This window comes from Colias philodice, chromosome 24 (assembly GCF_061535455.1).
Source record: "Colias philodice isolate Cphi_HAF_F1 chromosome 24, ilColPhil1 Martin Lab GWU primary, whole genome shotgun sequence".
Taxonomy (NCBI): domain Eukaryota; kingdom Metazoa; phylum Arthropoda; class Insecta; order Lepidoptera; family Pieridae; genus Colias; species Colias philodice.
Genome location: NC_143109.1, coordinates 7,319,744 through 7,336,072, shown reverse-complemented (window position 1 = coordinate 7,336,072; position 16,329 = coordinate 7,319,744). Strand labels below are relative to the sequence as shown.

Sequence of the window (16,329 nt, the reverse complement as noted above, 5' to 3'; positions counted from 1 at the left end):
TTTATTTTAACGACTCTGACCTGAGAAAGTACCAAAGGCAATCTCCATATACTCCATATACCTATTATTTATTAAGTAGTTATATTTATATATAACTAAGTTTCTGCGCGCGGCTTCGCCCTTTTTGAAGAAAACATATCAAATTATATTTTTAATTATATTTATTTAAAAAAATCCGATGCGTAGTTTTAAAGATTTGAGCATACATGTTTCTATGGACAGACGGCGACAGCGAATTTGTTTTATACGTAGTGTTATCTTCGGGATACGTGAGGGAAACGCAAAAATATTTTAGCGTTTCCCGTGAACTAAACTGAATACAAGCTTTTCTTTAATAAAAGCTTGTAACAAAAATATATCAATAATTTCGCACTTACTTCCAACCGGCCCTGTGGCGCAACGGATAACGCGTCTGACTACGGATCAGAAGATTCCAGGTTCGAATCCTGGCAGGGTCGAATTATAAACCAAGTTTTTGTTTTTATTCATATTTTTTATTTTTTACGAGAATATCTTTTTTTTCTACTAATTACCTTTTGTAAGGCTTATTCGCTCGAAACAATTGGCATGAACAATATTGTCAGCCGTTAAAAGGAAACAAAATAAAATCTTTTGTATAGGAAAATAAAAGAAAACGTTCCGTTGCAGTCGCTAATCGTCTGTGAATAAATTAATTTGTTCACTTCAAAGCTCGGCTATTTGTATTGAGTGAAAAGAAACGCTTTGGAATTCCGTAATGAATTTATAAAACCCATTAATAGATTTTCAAAACAAATTATGCTAATTGAATTCTATTTTAGTAGATAAGTAGTCTATTTTAAGTGTAGTAGACACTAATGTTTTTAAGCTTTTGAAGCAAGTATTTTCCATTTTTTATAATTAATGTCTTTAGCGAAAAAGAAAAGTTTATTTTAAAGTACAACCTTTAATTTACGCATAGTTTACGCATAACTACATACGTAGTATAAAACAAGGTCACCTTCTCTGTCCCTATGTAGGTATGCTTTAATCTTTAAAACTGCGCAACCGATTTTGATGCGGTTTTTTTAATATATAGAGTGATTCAAGAGGAAGGTTTAATTATATAATTTATTTGGTTTAAGACAAAGAGGGCGAAGCCGCGGGAGGAAAGCTTTGTATAAATGACAATCCGTGTAACGTTTTATTTCTTTTTATCTTCTACATATTGTATTATGAATAAACCTCTATCTCTGTTTTTTATTCTATTATATTTTCTAGTACTGTGCAACAGTGCATCTATATCTTCTTATATATAAAATTCTCGTGTCACAATGTTAGTCTGCATACTCCTCCCGCCTCCGAAACGGGTGGACCGATTCTCATGAAATTTTCTGTGCATATCGGGTAAGTCTGAGAATCGGCCAACATCTATTTTTCATATGTACCACGGGCGAAGCCGGGGCGGACCGCTAGTATTATATAAAAATGAAACCCGTCTCGCGTTGTCACGGCATCACGCGTGAACGGGTGGACCGATTTCGATAATTCTTTTTTTATTATATTCCTTGAAGTAAGAGGATGGTTATTATGTCGAGAAAACGTAAATATGTACCACGGGCGAAGCCGGGGCGGACCGCTAGTTGTCAATACAAAAGTAACCTTTATACAATTAAGGTCACACCCACTATACTCTCTATCAGACTAGTTTCAAGAAACTTATTAAACAACAATAAAATCTAATTTAGTGTCAACATGGCTAGCTAAAAATCTCTTGACCTTGAACACCGATAAAACTAATTACTTGGCTTTTTCTCTTCGGCAAACATCTCAACCCCCCCTTACTTTATGTCTATACGCTCACACTTGCAACAATCCGTTTAATCAGCACTGCAATTGCCCCAGACTCACTCGAAAATCAAGCACTAAATATCTGGGTATAACTCTTGATTGCAATCTTTCCTTTTCTTTACATATAGAACAACTTCAAAACAGAGTCAGAAAATTGATCTATATCTTTAAAACTCTTCGCCATATTGCTGATGGTCAAATTTTGAGACAGGTCTACTATTCGTTATGCCAATCGGTTTTATGTTACTGTATATCATCTTGGGGTGGTGCGCCTAAGACTCATCTCCTGAAGCTTGAAAGAGCTCAGAGAGCTATTTTAAAAGTTGGTACTTTTAAAAAATACAGATTTCCGACAGCTGACCTGTACAAGAGCCTTAAAGTATTGACTGTGAGGCAACTCTTTATATTACATACTGTTCTTTCTCAACATTCTGTGACTCCATTTCAAAATATTATTAAAAGGCGCAAGGATAGAATTTGCGAAGTTGATAAATGTAATTTCGTACACTCCAAAAGATTTAATTGTTTTCTAGCCCCTTCATTATACAATAAAATTAATAAAATATTACCTATTTATAAACTCCCCTACGCTACTTGCAAAACGCAAGTTACTAATTGGCTGCTAAATCTTAGTTATCAGGAGACTGAAAATTTAATTTGTACAATGACTTAATGAAAGTTTTACATTCATATTTCACATTCTTTTATATGCATACACATCTACATCCACCCAAACACACACACACACACACACACACACACATACACACACATTCACTTACACATACGCAGACACAAACATACTCAATACACATACGCACACACACTAACTTATGCCCACACATTATCACTCGACTCCTTTCATGTTCATAAGTTAAGATATCAATTAGTTAATTTACTTTTATATTCTTTATATCCGAACTTAAAAATCAATTTCGTTGACTAAGTTGTGATGACCACCTTAAGATGTTTTTTCTTATATTATATAAATTATATGGGGAAGGAACTGATATCTTTAATACAGGTTACCTACTCGGTAACCTAGCAAAGATGCCAGTCTTGAACCGTTGATTGATATATACCTATCATTATACAGTTACCACCAAATGTATTTAGCTCTAAGGTTAGGTTAAGTTAAGACTGAATAAACGAATTTGAATTTGAATTTGAATTTTAAACCAAAGCGAACTTCCTATTATCCCGACTCTCGGTTTCGGTTTCCTTTGAGCAAATGCTTTGTTTTATTTACATCCTTTGTAAAAGCCTGTCTTGTATTCGCCCACACTATTTGCCACTAAAAATATATTTACCGGGAAATGTTGACTTTGAACAGTATTGTTTCCCGAAAAACGGGGAAAAAATTCCACATCGAAACCCTGTGATGTGGGTTGAGAATAATTCGACAAAGCGTGTAAGTATTATTGTTTTTTTTAATGTGAAAATTGCATTTGTTTAGTTGTTATCATTTAATACGAATTACGTTTTTGTTTCAAGGAATTGCAACAATCGAATTCTTTTAATATTAACACAATCTATACTTATATTACTCATATATAATATTATAAAGCTGAAGAATTTTTGTTCCTTTGGACGCGCTAATCTCAGGAACTATTGGTCCGATTTGAAAAGTTATTTCGGTGTTAGATAGCCCATTTATCGAGGAAGGGTTATATTAGGTATATTATCACGCTTAGACCAACAGGATCGGAGCGGGTAAAACCGCGGGGCAGAGCTAGTAAAATATATTTATTTAACCGCAGACACTACTAACAACATAGAATGTATATAAATATTTAAATAAACTTAATTATGCTGATAATAAATATTTTAGCTTGTACGTAATATTTGTATTGAAATCTGTTTATATAAGAGAAGATATTTTAAAAAATTACGACATGATGGCGTATCTTCAAAGAGATGCTGGTTTCTAATTTAAATTCCAAAGTTAGTTAGGAATTCTTATGAATTTATTTAATATTAAAGTACCTGACACCATTTTAAAATATTCTACACCAACTTTGAGAAAGTTATTAAAAATATCTGGAATTAAATTCTTGATAATTGTCTAAAAAATGTTCTCTATTTAGACATTGGAACGAACATTATTTATACCTATACTATGAACTATCTATCTATCTATCTATATCTATCTATCTATCTATCTATCTATCTATATATGTATAAAATTCTCGTGTCACAATGTTAGTCTGCAATCTGCATACTCCTCCGAAACGGGTGGACCGATTCTCATGAAATTTTCTGTGCATATCGGGTAAGTCTGAGAATCGGCCAACATCTATTTTTCATATGTACCACGGGCGAAGCCGGGGCGGACCGCTAGTAATATATAAAACTCAAAGGTGACTGATATAGTGATCTATCAACGCACAGCCCAAACCACTGAACGTATCGGGCTGAAATTTGGCATGCAGGTAGATCATAGATGTTAGGACGTAGGCATCCGCTAAGAAAGGATTTCCCGAAATTCTTGCGGGAACGGTGAAAAACGGTGATGCACGTACAAAGTCGTGGGCGGAAGCTAGTTATAGATAAAAGTCTAAATTGTCATGTTTGTAAAAAAACTGGTAGCTCGTAATCTATACATATAATAAAATCGTAGGAAAGTCAAAACTGTACATTGAATATTTTTTTAAAAGAATACATAATCCATGATCTATAATCGATATAGAAGCCAAAAATATAGTTTTTAGAATTTTTGTCTGTTTGTCTGTTTGTCTGTTTGTCTGTTTGTCTGTTTGTCTGTATGTTTGTCCGAGCTAATCTCGAAAAGTACTGCATAGATTGACTTCAAATTTTGCATGAATATTACTAACAGGTCGTGTGAGGTTTTTTTAAACATATTATCATGCTATCACCTCCGGGGGAGGAGCTGTGAACCTTTACTTTTCTTACGTATTCCGTGTACTACGACAGCGTACAATCTAAAGACTCATGTTTAAATGTTGTTTTTGAGTAAGCCATGCTATTATCTAGCTTTACACTATAAAAACTACGTCATTTACGTAATTTGGGCAGAGAAACTGTTTAATGAATCTTAGTACTATAAAGACAAATTTGATTCAGCGCCATCTATGAGATTTCGTAAAAATCAAATCAATTTACATGTTATCACTACTGAACACAATGTTAAAAATTAATAATTTAAATATAATTATGTTATTTATTTATTTAACTCTTTAACCCATAATAAATCTTCCCTTCCCTATAAGGTGCGCTTATATAATTCGTGTGAATATACTACATTTTTAAAAGTGAGGGTAGATGTATATTATTTTAATTCAAACTAGACACCATTACAGTTAATCTAATATTGATTGTGTTCATTGGTTACATTTTTAAAAATCTTCGTGTTTTAATAATTCGATCACGAGGCGGGACTCTAATACAAAAAGGTTAGTTCGTTGATAATTATTATTCCTTCATCATTTACATGTTGTTAGTAAAAATATACTTTGACTGTTAATACTTTTGTTCAGTATTTATCTGTATGATTATTGCTTGGTAATTAATATATTTTCATGTCGTATACCTAATTATAAACATAAGTGTGATGTGAAACTAGCTGGATTTATTTTTACACACTCACAGTCTTATATTTTGTGTTAATGTTAAAATAGTATTAATAGTGTAAATCATAATATTTTTTCAAAGTTAAAAATATTTCCTTTTTTCTGATGGTGTTGCCATCGAATTAAACCGCGCTGTCGTTTCGTTCACAAAAAGTCATGTTATTAGGACCGAATATGTAGCCGCCTCAACTTACGGAAACGAGAGTAACCTGCGTTGTCTGTTAGTTATTGTATAGTCGAATTTAACGTTACATGGAAATTGGAATCTAAATATATGTATACCTACTTATATTAAATCTGTAGAGGTCAATTCTGCACATGAAATATATTTCCTAAATAACTATCACGAGGTGATTAGAGATCGACATCGACGTCAAAAATGTTTGTCCGTCTGTCTGTCTGTATAACCGTTATAGAAACAAAAACTACTCGACGGATTTAAACGAAACTTGGTACAATTATTTTTCATATTCGTGAGCAGAGCAGCAACTCCATTTTTAAGCTTTCGTCGCGTGTGCGTTCTTAATGCGTGTATCTTAATGGTTAAAGCTACACAGAAATCAAGTATGAAAGAAATGTTCTCCATATTATATAAAAAATATCTCCCGACATCATAAATGTCTATCTTTTATGGTTGAGCTTAGGAGTTCAAAGCTTTCTGATTATATTTGTCTACTAGCTGTCCCCGCGACTTCGTTCGCGTGGAATAGTGACTATGGGACCTATGACCATGGGCTCAGGGTGGGGCAACAATAAAAAATCATTTTTATTTTCATGCTCCCACTCCCGCGCCCACTCGCACTCCCACGCCATATGCCACGTTCAGTCCTAATCCCACGCCCACGCCCACTCCCCTTCACAATTAGTACCTACCAGATCAAAGCCAGGGTAAGCGCCCCACCCAGCCCCACCGTGGCTACGCCCATGCTGAATTACTACTTAACATACAATTATTGAGTAAATACGTACAACCATACTGTACTGTTGTACTACCATAAATAATTAAAAGAATTGTTATCAAAATTTCTTACTAAACTGAGCTAAAAAACTTACGTACCAAATTATTAAAGAAAATCAAGAAATGAAATGCCTAACCTATACCAAATAGTTACTACATATTATTGTAATTAAAAATTATGGTTAGTATATAATATCGAAAATCAAAAATGCCTAACTATAACTAATTCTACGTAAAATTTCTTTTAAATTATGTCATATTATTTTTTAGGAACCAGGGGGGGGGGGGGGAGAGGAGCAAATTCTATTTCCTTCCTTTCTTAAACGGATGTTTTTAATAATCTATGGTGTAGCCAGTAGCCACTGATCAGCTTAATCGATACTCAGTTTTTATCAAATCCAGAAACAAATCCAAATTAGATCTTTCCTGTCTCACGTACGTAACTAAAGGCTGAAGAGAGAGAGAGCACGTAACTAAACCGTTGAGACGAAGAAAAGTGTATAGATAAAGGAATAAATAATTTCATAAACTTCCCGACGATCTTTAAAAATAAATTATAACTTTCATTTTTTTCATTCCCACTTTTACCCCTATGTAGGTATAATAAGTGGATGAACCAATTTTGATACACTTTATCTAAGAACCAGCGTCGGAAAATATTCTAACAAAAAAAACCGCATCTAATTCGGTTTACCTGTTAGCCAGCTACGGTGCCATAGACAGACACACACACACACACAGAAATACATAGCGGTCAAACACATAACACCAGTCTTTTTGCGTCGGGGGTTAAAAATATAATACGACATAATTTAAAGGACATTTTATGTGGAAAATTTACCTATACACCAGGGTAGATAATTTTTGAAACAAAAAAAAATCGCAGTAGGATGAAACCCATTAGAAAAGGATATGATAAAAATGTAAGGAAAAATAAATTACGGTCAATCGGAGTTCGGGAAGTGCGATGGGGGGAGCTTTTAAGAGAAAAAAATGGTTTCTCTCGATTTCTCGATAATAATAACACCTGCTAATTTTTTTCTACATATTTTAATTGTACAGACATCACTTTTCCACAATTTTATTATATGTATTGATGATGATGATTGAGATTATAACACTCTTAGTCCGTTTTAATTTTTATTCACCCGCATCAGTGCCACCTAAAAAATCTTTATATATCGAAATTCGAGCAAAGTTAAGAAAATGAGAAATAAGAGTTCTCAAGGATCGTTAGAGATAAGAGGCTTACTATTGACCGAAAACAACATGTGTTATGCCGAACCTGAAACCGCTTCACAACGAGAATTGCGGCTCACAGCTGACCGCGAACGGCATGTACTATCCTGTGAGACCGAAACCTTCACTGAGGGTATATATAACGTCTCACAGCTGATCGCAAATGGCATATTGTACTATCCCGTGAGACCGAAACCCTCACTGAGAGGGAATTACGTCTCACAGCTGATCACGATCGTCATATTTTATCTCGAGAATTCTGAAACTTTTACTCAATATGAAGACCGTTTGACAAATAATAGGATGCACCATAATATTATTCGATCTCTCGAAGATGAACATGAGCATAAGCAATGACTAGAGTAGGGACGCGAATATTACCATTATTTGAGACAAGAACGATTAATAAGTTTGTTTAATGAAAGATTAAGAATTGAAACTATTGGTCTCTTGAAACGGACGAATAGCGAGAGGCCCGTCTTACTGCAGACAGATTTCGACATAGTCTTAATGACTTAGAGGTAAACATAGAAGATCAATCTACAAATTCGGTGGTGTGGTCCGACAAAATAATATAAAAGTGGGTTTGCTTATAACCTCACAATTGATTACAGATCATCTTCTGTATAGGTGATATTAACGTAGTATGTTCTTTTTGTAATGCTTTAAAGTGGAGTAAGGAGTCGGCTTTCGTTTGAAGATACGCCAGAACCTTTGAAATCACTACTTTTAAGTTTTAGAGGAACATGTGCAATCTAAACAGTTCTTAGACAATATTAGCTCTTATAGTATTGCGTTTTAAATGATCCTTTGGTGCTCAACAATTATCAGATGCTCCTTTCATTCTTACTTTTAAGATACAAGGTCAAGTTTATCATTTGATAGGATCCCTTTTGCCTGAAGGCCAACCTAAGTTTCTTTAAATATATTATTTTGTATTCGACTACGACGAATAATCGAATACAAGAAATCAATATTTCTCGAATTTAAAACTGAACTCATTTCACATTTTTAGAACATGTTAATTCATCAGGTTAATCCGTATAAATGCGTTTTAAATCGACATTAGAAGCTTTTCCTCAAGATGGTGATATTAATATAAAATTGGTATAAATGCCGATAGACGGAAGTCTATCAGCACTCAGGAATTCCCTGAGCGTGTTATAACGCCCAGGCCACAGTATTACAATTTTTCCTACAGTAGGGCGACGAATGTATTTTCGCATAGCAACGGAGGGGAACTCGTGGGGGGTAAAGTGACGCGGGCCACGTACCACAAACATGTTTAGTTTGTGGTACCGAGCGCGAAAGAAAGTCATCGTGTTTTTAGTAAAGTTACTATCTAAACTAACGTAATTTATTACTTAGGTACATATTCTATAATGGTGCGCTCAAACTGTTAATCTACATTTAATTTAGATTATTATTTTAATTACTAAGAAATGTAGAATTTAAATCACATTCATTCATGTTTTCCTCAGATATTCGATGTCTATGATTTTCGATGATTTTAAGATTTTCTTATCAGAGTATTCAATTTTAATGTAGTGAAATTTTATAAGAGACAATTAAGAACATTCAAAAATAAAGTGTCACGTATTTTTTTTAAACGACGAATGACGAAAAACGACCGAATCGCGGACGAAGTCGCGGGCAACAGCTAGTGTAAATATAAGGTACGCGAAATTTACAGTCAGTGTTTTTAGTGGTCTCTGTACACCAAAACCGCTGAACGAATTTGGATGATATGTGTGTTCTTTTAAAATTAACGAGAGTAACAAAGATCACATAATAATATTGAAAAACATTTATATTCTGACGATCCATAAAACAAATTATCATTTTATCATTTGCTTCAACTCAAAGTAAGCGAAACGGGTGGAATAGTTAAATAGAATTAATAACCACAACAACAAACAATTAATTATTATTTTACTAAGCAGATGTTTCAAAACTTCCCCGTGAAATTAGGAAGTTAAAGTTACAAGTCACGATGAAGTAAATTGTTTTATTCAAAAAGTATTCGCACCAAAGTATTTGATTTTGAACTTTGTTGTTTACAAAGTTTTTTACGCAATACTTTGAACTCTGTTGTTTACAAAGTTTTTACGCAATACTTTGAACTTGACTTAATTACACAATAGAAGCCAATACAAGACAAACAAACAAAAACAATGGACTTTTTCACTGTTTCGAGTTTAATGTCTCGAGTGTTATGAATTTTATGATGCAATTGTTAACAGTAGGGGCAATTGTAAAGGTTTGTAATATCAAAAATGACCACTTTCTTAGTGTAGTGTGCTTATATATTTATTTATATTAATATTAAATTAAATTTTATATTAGAAAAGCCTTTTGGATTAAATCATAAAAAAAATATATGGTACTTACCTACCTATACTCGAAAATAACGTAGCTTTCTAAGCTTGAAACACATTTTTAAAAACTCAAAAATCTAATAAATTATCTTTATAATAGAAAGTAAGATTACTTAATTACAATGGCGAACGCTTTATATCGAGAACAAAACTGAAATAGGAGATTGAATTCAGTTGAATGACCCTGATAAGAAGATAAACAAAGTTCATGTGTATAGTGTTTCATTATTGAATCTTAATACTATTATAAAGGCGAAAGTTTGTATGGATGTATGGATGTATGGATGTTTGTTACTCTTTCACGTAAAAACTACTGAACCGATTACAATGAAATTTAGCACACATATAGAGGGTAACTTGGATTAACACATAGGATAGGTTTTATCCCGGAAATCCCACGGGAACGGGAACTATGCGGGTTTTCCTTTGAACGCGGGCGAAGCCGCGGGCGGAAATCTAGTCACAGATAAAAGGAAAGTCAGACAACATTACAGAGAAAACTACTTTCAAATACGCTTAAACGTTAAATAAAAGAAAACGGATATTGCACTAGGGCAGCCTTTCCCAACCTTTTCCAAAGGCGGACCCCTATAGTCAGCTTACCATGATCCGCGGACCCCCAAAAAAACTTATTCGCATAAGTTAAACTAAATTATTAAAAAAATGATTGATTTCTTGCAGTGTTTTTGTATGAAATAGCTGAGCCACCCATCACTTGATAAATTATTCCATCTTTAAACTAAAAATACAAAGTCCAACCATCAGAATAGTTCGGTCACTAAGGCTTTCGTAATTTTCTTGATTTGTCTGCGGACCCCCTGGGATATGCTCGCGGACCCCAAGTTGGGAAACGCTGCACTAGGGAATCATTTATTGAGATCGACGTACAAGCTGGAATGGAAACTAATTTCAACCTGACTTCTTGGACGTTTTAAAGTTTCACTTCAATAGTGTTATAAGTTCGGTGAAGAATTGAAATCGGGCTTTGAAAATTTCAAAAGATTTAAAGTTAGGGAACGGTGTCATTTACATCATTTTAAAGTTTTCCGATGGATTTTAGTGGACGTGATCTTTCTGCAGATATTTTATAGGGAATTTTGCATTGTATGCAAAGGATTCAGTTTGCAGTTCTATATAAAAAATAATATAAAAATATATAATAACAAATATATAACAATGATATTCACAGCATTTCGTCAACTTATTTGAATGCAAAAAGTCAAATTTTTAACGAAGTGAAGTTAGAATAAACACAAACATTTCCTGTTTTTATCATTGTTAAATCAATATACAACATGTAATGAATATTTTACGATTATTATCAAATATTTATACAAGCTTAAGCGTGACATGCCCTTTTCTATTTTTAATTTTCGTACAAATATCGATCCATTGTCAAAATATATACAAATGATTCTAAAAATGCAACATTTTCAATGTAACTTAATAATCTTCAAACAAAATAATAATAATAGTTAAAAAAAAACTAAAAAACACGCTTTTTATAGAAAACCGAACTATAAAATAGAAAATTTTATCAAATTAGTGTATTGTCATCGGTCCTCAATAAATCTACAAAGTTTGAACGGAATCTGGCCGTTTAAAGTGGGTCAAAATCGCGCCCAAAGAAGTCGGTTACAAACATACAGGTGAAGCTAATATAAAGCGTGTAATAATAAAAAGATGAAACACTCACCTCTCCATAGTCAGGGGTGCGCACAGCGTTGGGGGGTGCTTTGGTGATCACGCGGCCATAGGCTTCGCGGGGCATCGGCGGGTATTGGTATCTGAACCTGGATAAATTATAATTATATTAATCATATATTAATGAAGGCGTAGGGATGTGACGCGGACTGCCCAGGGCTGTATCTCTATAGTGCAGTCATGGGCAGGCTGCGGCTGGTGTCCCACAACACATTAAATTCTCTAAAGGGCCTCTGCGTGTTGGACCTGTGTCCCCACGTAAGCCTTCCAAAGGACCGGGTATCTTCCTTCTGGTGGTACCCGTGTATTATGGAGAGAGACATATTAATGAAAGTATACAAAGGTAGAAACTGAATTGAATTTTAATGAGTTCCCCGCTCATTAAATAGTTTTAATGATATTTTTTCGTGTGTTTTCGCCTTGTGGAAATTCGACGTACCTACCTACTTATGAATTTTAATTATTTTTTTTTAGAAAATGTATCGTGCATTTTTGGGCCTCTTTACTGCAGTAGTGATTTCTACCTGCCTTTTACTGTGTGTATTAATATGAAACATACCTACATGCGAAAATTCTACATTGTAGGTAATATAAGACTCTACTTGTAATATATAAAAACAAATACATACACATGTAGGTATGAGGTATCATCGAGATACGTGGAGGGAATGCTAAAATAGTAAAAAAACGTACGAAAACCCACAATGTTAATAAACCATCTGCTATTCGGGCGCAGACGAATTTAAAAATGTCTAATGGCTTAAGTAATTAACCCTTTTAAAAGTCGTTACTTTTAACTACGGCATGTTGCTTTGAATTCAATTTATGACTAAATTATAAATGGAAAATAAGTTAGTTTAAAACAACCACAACTTTGTAAACTTTTCGCATTTAAATTCATTATTATTGCGTTTTCACTAACACAAGTTTCAAAGTTTAAAATATCAAACGGTTCACAGAAATGTAATGTTCCAACCTTAGAGTTCCAACTTAGTGGAATTGTTCCACACAAAGGTATTGTGGAACACTTTAATCAGCGGTCGGAACGCTGACCAACAGGTGTATAATGCAGCAATAATGAATACAACACAATTTGTATTAACCCTATTCTTGGTACTGTGTACAATTTGATACATTCAACTTTAAAAAAATCCCGAGAATTTATCTAACGATTTTTTTTTACTTTTATTATTTAATATGGTACAAAATATATTTATGCTCAAAAAATAAAAACTTTTGAAGTGCTTGCAACACTAAAATCGTCAGTAGAGGGCAAGATGGTGGACCGATCGAATGCGTCTACGCATCGCAAAGTAAGATTATAGATTATTTATTATATTTTGTTAAAATTGTTTTCAAAACTAATCTAATTTAAAAAGCTTGTTATATATTCTAACTACTAACGTTATTTTCCAATACCTAAATAAATTGTTAGTGCATGTAATCTTCATTGTTTTTCAAGTGTAGCAAATATGATACATTGCTAGATAGCGAACATTCTACATATTCTGAGCTGTGTATCAAATATGTGACATTGCCAGATTTGTAGAGATGTACTATTTCGTTTTATTTTCCAAATCGATTATAGCCAAGGGGCCAAAATGTAGTCATTATGTATGTAAATTATTATTTTTTTACAGGTAATTTCTCACTTAAACACGCAACAACAAAGAAGAGCTCGGCAAGTCGTAGCTCTTGTTCCAAAACCGGGAGCAAAATCAGATTTGGTCGAAATGATACTTCTGAGGACGAAGTTCAATATTTCTCCCGCCTTCCTTACTCTGATAGCAGTTCGCCACCTCCATCATTGCCATCTTCAATAGAAAACCTAAATCTTCTCTCAGATGACGATATTGCGGTCAATGAAATAGTCGCTTCAAAGTCTTTAGTACAAGCATACAGTCAACATTCAGTTCAGTCACCATTGATTAATCCTTGTTCGCCATCAATTTTATCGCCTAATCCATTAGCAACTGAGACCAGATCTTCGTGTCCGATAACATCACCTTCATCGCCATCTGTACTAGCTGCACCCTCACAATTAACTTCACCGCGAGTTAGTAACTTGAAGCGGCATCATCAGTCACCACCAACGTCGCCATTATTTGCAAATTTTCCTTCAACGTCTACTCGTTCAAAGAGACCTAAACTTGTCACAGTAAAACGCAAAGCAATACCACCTAAAAGGTTAACACCTAAATGGGATCGGTTCAAATTTACTGGTTGTGCAGAAGTAGATGAAATCGTGTTTGAGCCAAGTGAAGAGAAAAGCCCAATTGAATATTTCGGCATGTTCTTTTCTGATAACATAATTTCTCTCATAGTGCAACAAACAAATTTATATAGCACACAATTAAAGGGTCATTCAATAAATGTTACAGAAAATGATATCAAAGATTTTCTGGCAATTCTTGTATAATATATGGGTATTCATAAATTACCAGCTTATACAGATTATTGGGCTAAACATACGCGAAGCAACAAAGTAGCTGATATAATGACCCTGAAGAAGTTCCAATTACTGAGGCGTCACTTGCAGTTTAATGACAATTTGAAAGACGATTGTGAGACTGATTTTTTACTTTATTGTATTGATTGATCTCAATTTACTAATCATTAAGATTTAAGATTAATAACATAAGTACTAAGGCTGTTAATTATTCTAATTTTATATGTCTGTAGAAGAACATAATAATTTTATATTTTACTAGAGGTCCGCCGCGGCTACGCCCGTGGTACATATTTCGCAATAAAAGCTAGCCTATGTCCTTTCTCGGGTATCACCGTACCAAATTTCATGCAAATTGGTTCAGTAGTTTAGGCGTGATTGAGTAACAGACAGACAGACAGAGTTACTTTCGCATTTATAATATTAGTATGGATTTTTTGTTATTTTACGAAGAATATTGACATTTTAAGTTTTGTTTTGTTACAAGTATTTTATTAAAAAAACTGATTTGTTTGGCACTGAAAAGTTGGCATTGTAGCAAATTAGATACATAGATTTTATAGTGTTGATTGTTCAGGGCTTGGCAATGTATCTAATATGTTACACTCAATAAATGACAATTTACTGACATTAGATTTTTTTTATTATTTTTTACCCCTTCCTATAGCCACATACAAACATATTAAATAAGTTTTTTTTTCAATTTAAAAAAAAAAATTTCTTGCCAAGTATAGGGTTAACTGGACAGAGAAGAGTGTGGAGTTTACAAAAATCTATCAATTTTTTATGAATATTCAAATAATAAAATTATGTACAAACCAAAGAATGTGTACAGATGAAATAAAATCTCCCTGTCCTTTGCGCTTTGATGTAACAATCGGTAACACAATGAGTGTTTTAAAATATAATGAAATAAGTTAACAGGTAGAGGGGGTGGCGCACCCCAGTCCCCATCCCTCTACCGTCTACCACGTCTCATTCAACCCCCGTTTGAGGTAAACGGCGTTCTTAACTGCTATGAATAACCATTAAATGTGTATGCGTAAGAAATAAGAACATTTTGTCGTCAGTAGTTTTTTTTTTCTCGTAAATATATCTGAAATGATTTGACTGTTATTATTTGTTGAGATATGAAATATTGAATGAAGTGAATATATTTGTAAGTTAATTATACTATCTACTGTCTTTCTGGAATCAAAATGCCTATTTATTTTTTAATGTCTATAGGTATTGTGTCTCTTTACTGTATTTGTAGATTTAAGTTATTTTTTTCTATGACCAAATAGTTCTCATTAATTTCTTTATTTTTTGATATAAAATAAGGTATTTTAAATATGTACACATAAAACCATTTTCTTTTACTTATGAATTGAAGAGCTTTGCCCATTGACCATCGTGCTTCTTTAAAAGGTTCCTGATATTAGCAAGCGGAGAAACTGGCGAATAATCTCCTTAATATTTTCATAAATAATTATTAAAAGCGTCTCCACGCATTTCTCTGTTCTTTATACAATTATACAGAATTCCCAGGTCTCGCGGGGCGAGGTCAGGCCGCCTGTTACACCGATATTGCCATTCGGTTTATCCGCACCCACGCGAATTTCAGATTTAAATAGAATCCAATATATCTAGTAAACGTTTTAAATTCACGGAATTGTTCATATAACTGTTTATTTTCGGACATAGTGAAAGTGGAAGTTCATTGTAAATCTATAAATATATTTTTATTTATAGATTATTCTGTATTCATTTGTTAGTACATATTGTTACATTGGTAATGGCGAAGTAAAGTCCCGGGGTCAATTCGAAATTATGAAAGGTCTGAAATAGCTTGGTAATATATTATACATAATAAAAAATATTTCTGTACAGTTTTCACATTATTTCTTTTATTTTCAATAAAAATAATATACTTACATGAACTGAAAAAAGGTAATTAACATTAGTAGAAGTTAATTTTTTAATGAAAAAAGGTATTTAACATTAAAAAATTAACTTCTACTATTTATTTTTAAGTCTAATCTAATTTAAATGAAATTGATAAAGTTAAAAATATCGTGATTCATGGGTAAAAATCGTTCCAGACTCAATTGATATTTCGATAGCTCAATCTATCAACGACTATTCACGTTAATAGCCGCGCATTGGAAACCTAACAATTAAAGGATAACCACAAAATAAATGTGGATTCAAATGCATTGT

At 33.3% G+C, this 16,329-nt stretch overlaps 2 protein-coding genes and 1 non-coding gene across 3 annotated transcripts in view; 2 read left to right on the top strand and 1 right to left on the bottom strand.

Annotated features, from left to right (window-relative positions):
- LOC149477791 (uncharacterized) overlaps positions 1 to 16,329 on the bottom strand; it is a 92,308-nt gene that overhangs the window by 13,766 nt on the left and 62,213 nt on the right. Inside the window, exon 4 of the mRNA XM_089710381.1 lies at positions 11,671 to 11,767. Within this exon, the coding sequence (XP_089566507.1) occupies positions 11,671 to 11,767 (97 nt within the window). The remainder of the gene's footprint in view (positions 1 to 11,670; positions 11,768 to 16,329) is intronic.
- Positions 386 to 458, top strand: TRNAR-ACG (transfer RNA arginine (anticodon ACG)). The gene has a single exon. It is a non-coding gene; the product is annotated as a tRNA-Arg (tRNA).
- Positions 12,519 to 14,205, top strand: LOC149477793 (uncharacterized). Its single transcript, XM_089710473.1, has 3 exons — positions 12,519 to 12,529; positions 12,921 to 12,991; positions 13,319 to 14,205. The coding sequence occupies exons 1-3, from the start codon at positions 12,519 to 12,521 to the stop codon at positions 14,095 to 14,097; spliced, it is 861 nt and encodes a 286-aa protein (XP_089566599.1). The 3' UTR covers positions 14,098 to 14,205.

Bases quoted from the DNA above. Each gene is read 5' to 3' on its own strand.
- LOC149477793 (XM_089710473.1), top strand. The intron at 12,992-13,318 runs GTAAGATTATAG...ATTTTTTTACAG, and splicing joins ATGCGTCTACGCATCGCAAA to GTAATTTCTCACTTAAACAC.